Below are 3127 nucleotides of genomic sequence, written 5' to 3'. Positions count from 1 at the left end.
CGCTTGTTCTTAGTAAGTTATTAGTAACGGTTAAGTAAACATGTTTTTTTTTTTTTTTTTTTTACAATAAGTAGAACATTTGAGATTTCATTATCTCGAAACGCACGCGCCGTTAATAGTTTTTGTGTGCGAAACTAATTTTTCAACTGTTTAGAAATGTTTAATATTGCTTTTACAGGGATTTTTATTATGATATCAATATTCTAATTGTTTGAAAAAAATAACAAACACAACAGAACATATGTTTTAAAGAAAGAGAAAAGTCGCTGAATGCGAACCCGATGCACTAAAATGATGGTTCAATTTTTCAAATTTTCAAAAATTTATAACTCAAAAATAAAGTCGCAAATTAAATTATGGCTGCGCCATATTTTTTTTGTCTTCAAGAATCATTAAAAAAAAAAATATCGAAAAACTCGATTAATACTTTGGGATTTCCCTCATCAAGGCCTGGATTAGATGGAAGGTATTTGAAAAGTTTATATTTACATTGTTGATTTTTTTGCGAGTCAAGCATAATTCCTAACAATTGTTTTTCTTTATTTTAAGAAATGATGGAATAGAATCTAGGCGATGGATTCTTATGGAAGAAAGATGTGAAAAAGTTGCTACGTATGATAAATAGAAAGAAATGATGATTTTAGAAAAGTAGATAAAAAATAGGTTAAAATGTGTACGTTACATGTAGATCACATACAGAATTATTTTGTACATTATTTTTATTAATATATTGATTATAGCCTAATAATTATTTATACATATGTTTCATTAATGTATATTTTAAAACAATGTTACAATCACATTACTTTTCAATGAATTCAGATTGCTTTTAAATTTGTAAATAAAAAGCAAATTTTATTTTTCAACTTCTGAAAACAATTTTAATATAAATTATGTTTGGAATTTAATTGCCAGTCTAAAAAATATATTAAGTTTTTAATTTGCTCTTATCAAATACAATAGAATATTTGTGATAAGATCTGTATAATTGCATATTGTAACAAATTGTAATGTACACTCATTTTTTAAAAGATGCAATAGAATTAATTAATTTTTAATATTTTAATTTATGAATGTTACAGGCTGAGGAAAAACTTAGGGGCACACTGGCATCCCATAAGAACGAGTTGCTTTTTCAAGAATTTGGTATAAACTATAATAATGAACCGCCATTGTTTCGAAAGGGTACAACACTTATTCGGAAATTGGTACCTGACAGTACAGGAAGATTGAAACCCACTATAGTTCCTTTAGTAGATGATATTATCGGTGACCGTTTTTGGAAAGAGAATCCTGAAGTTATTGGTTTGAAAAGTTTAGCAACTTATCAACCACCAAGCTTAACGAATAGCTTTAAGAGTACAATGTCCGTGCCTACTCCTTCTTCACCTACTATAGTAAAACTTGAGAACAACATATCCCCCTCTTCACAAGTGATAAATTCAGTCAATGAAGAAACGCATTCTAATAGAAGCAGAGAAACAAATGGAAATCAAATGCAGTGTGAGAGTGAACGTATTTGTAGGAAATAAGTTTGTACTTTGTTCTTTTGTATACAATAAAATTGAATTGGAACTGTATCTATATGTGATAATAACAGACTGTCTATTGTAAGAGGAAAAATTCTGAGAACCAAATAGAAGAATACTATAAAAGATGAACATCTCTTTAGTCTTTGAAAGGATCAATTGTTACGTTTCAAGATATGTAGCATACAATAAGAAATGTGTTTAAGAAATAAGATACAAGAAACGAGTATAAAAATCGATGAATGAATTTGTTGATAAATTTAAACAAAATAAAAATGATCCTTCATACTTGTAGAGTATCCATCTTTAAAAGTATATAAATAATTAATAATCCTATTATTAGAATAAAAAAAGCTGCTGTTAATCAATCATTATTTTTAAGTGAAGTTCCCAAGATAACAAATTCTATAAACAAAATGAAGAAAGCATTTGGGAATTGGACTCTAGATTTTTTTTTTAAGCATTAACAAGCTTCATGGTTATTGGAGTTCACAAAGATCCTCTTCCGTCGTTATCTAAAAAGAATGTTGTTTACAGAATATCTTATAATAATGCAATCTACGTTAAATAGACAATTAAAAACAAGAATCTCGGAATACAATATATCTATTGAAACACGCCTTATACTCTTTCAGTAATAATTGACCATAGATTGCAGCGTAGCCACGATTTAGACTGGGTTGACATTTTAGACATTGTGAATGTGATTATAATAAGATTAATGTTTAAGGTAATATCAAGAGACAGAAGAATTGTATCAATCGACAAACGGACACCAAAGTTCTAGACCCCCGTTTTAAATAATTTAAAATATACTATATATGTTTATAATATTTTACGACATTCATTAACATTTAAGTGGAGAATTTTGAGTACGTTCGTCAGTACTTTAATGTAGCTATAGATCACATAAAACTGTCCTTATTATCCTGCTTAAATTATTTACATTTTTGACAGTGATGTGAAACATTTTTTCAATTTCAATATGGTTTTATTCATTGATTATGTTTTTAATTACATTAATATTATTCTATCAGATTGAGATCAAAGATAATTCGCACAATGATTTTGATCACGTCATTGGTTCACGTTATTTGGGGGTAGGTTATAATGATATCAATATTAAATTTTTCCTTAATTAAGATGTTTACACATTAAAGATTCTTAGTCATTCGTTACCACTTAGTCTTTCTTTCAACTGATGAGTTTGTTCTATAATGGAGGAATGATTACTGTCACACAATGATTATGAATGGATGCATCTCAATTAACTGTAATAATTTTTTATATTGTTTCACTGAAGAAGGCTAAAAGATTATGTACGATTTTTTTCTCGTTATTACGAAAGCTTTTTTACAAATTACTACAGCGCCAACTCCCAATTGCCCTCGTCATTCGTTTTGTTTATGGCATTTTCCTTACCTATTATCACTGCCGCACTGATTTTATATTAAAAAAAAGTGAGAAATTATAATACGAAATTATTGTATGTATAGAAATTATGGAATTAGTGTTGTTAATTATACGAAATACAGCATATTTTCATTTATTTTATAGTATGTATATATATATATATATATATATATATATATATATAT

General features: G+C 27.4%; 1 protein-coding gene across 2 annotated transcripts in view; it reads left to right on the top strand.

The window, feature by feature from the left end:
* The window catches only part of LOC105625037 (probable tRNA(His) guanylyltransferase), a 6506-nt gene extending 4936 nt beyond the window's left edge, over positions 1–1570 (top strand). For both annotated transcript variants that reach the window (XM_012206380.1, XM_012206379.1), the window contains one exon: positions 1083–1570. In XM_012206380.1, coding sequence (XP_012061770.1) covers positions 1083–1532 — 450 coding nt within the window. In that variant the 3' untranslated portion in view covers positions 1533–1570. The remainder of the gene's footprint in view (positions 1–1082) is intronic.
* Positions 1571–3127: the final 1557 nt, after the last annotated feature.

This window comes from Atta cephalotes (assembly GCF_000143395.1).
Source record: "Atta cephalotes unplaced genomic scaffold scaffold00105, whole genome shotgun sequence".
In the NCBI taxonomy this organism is placed as follows: Eukaryota; Metazoa; Arthropoda; class Insecta; order Hymenoptera; family Formicidae; genus Atta; species Atta cephalotes.
Note: the sequence above shows the minus strand (reverse complement) of the source record. Positions and strands in the feature narration are given on the sequence as shown.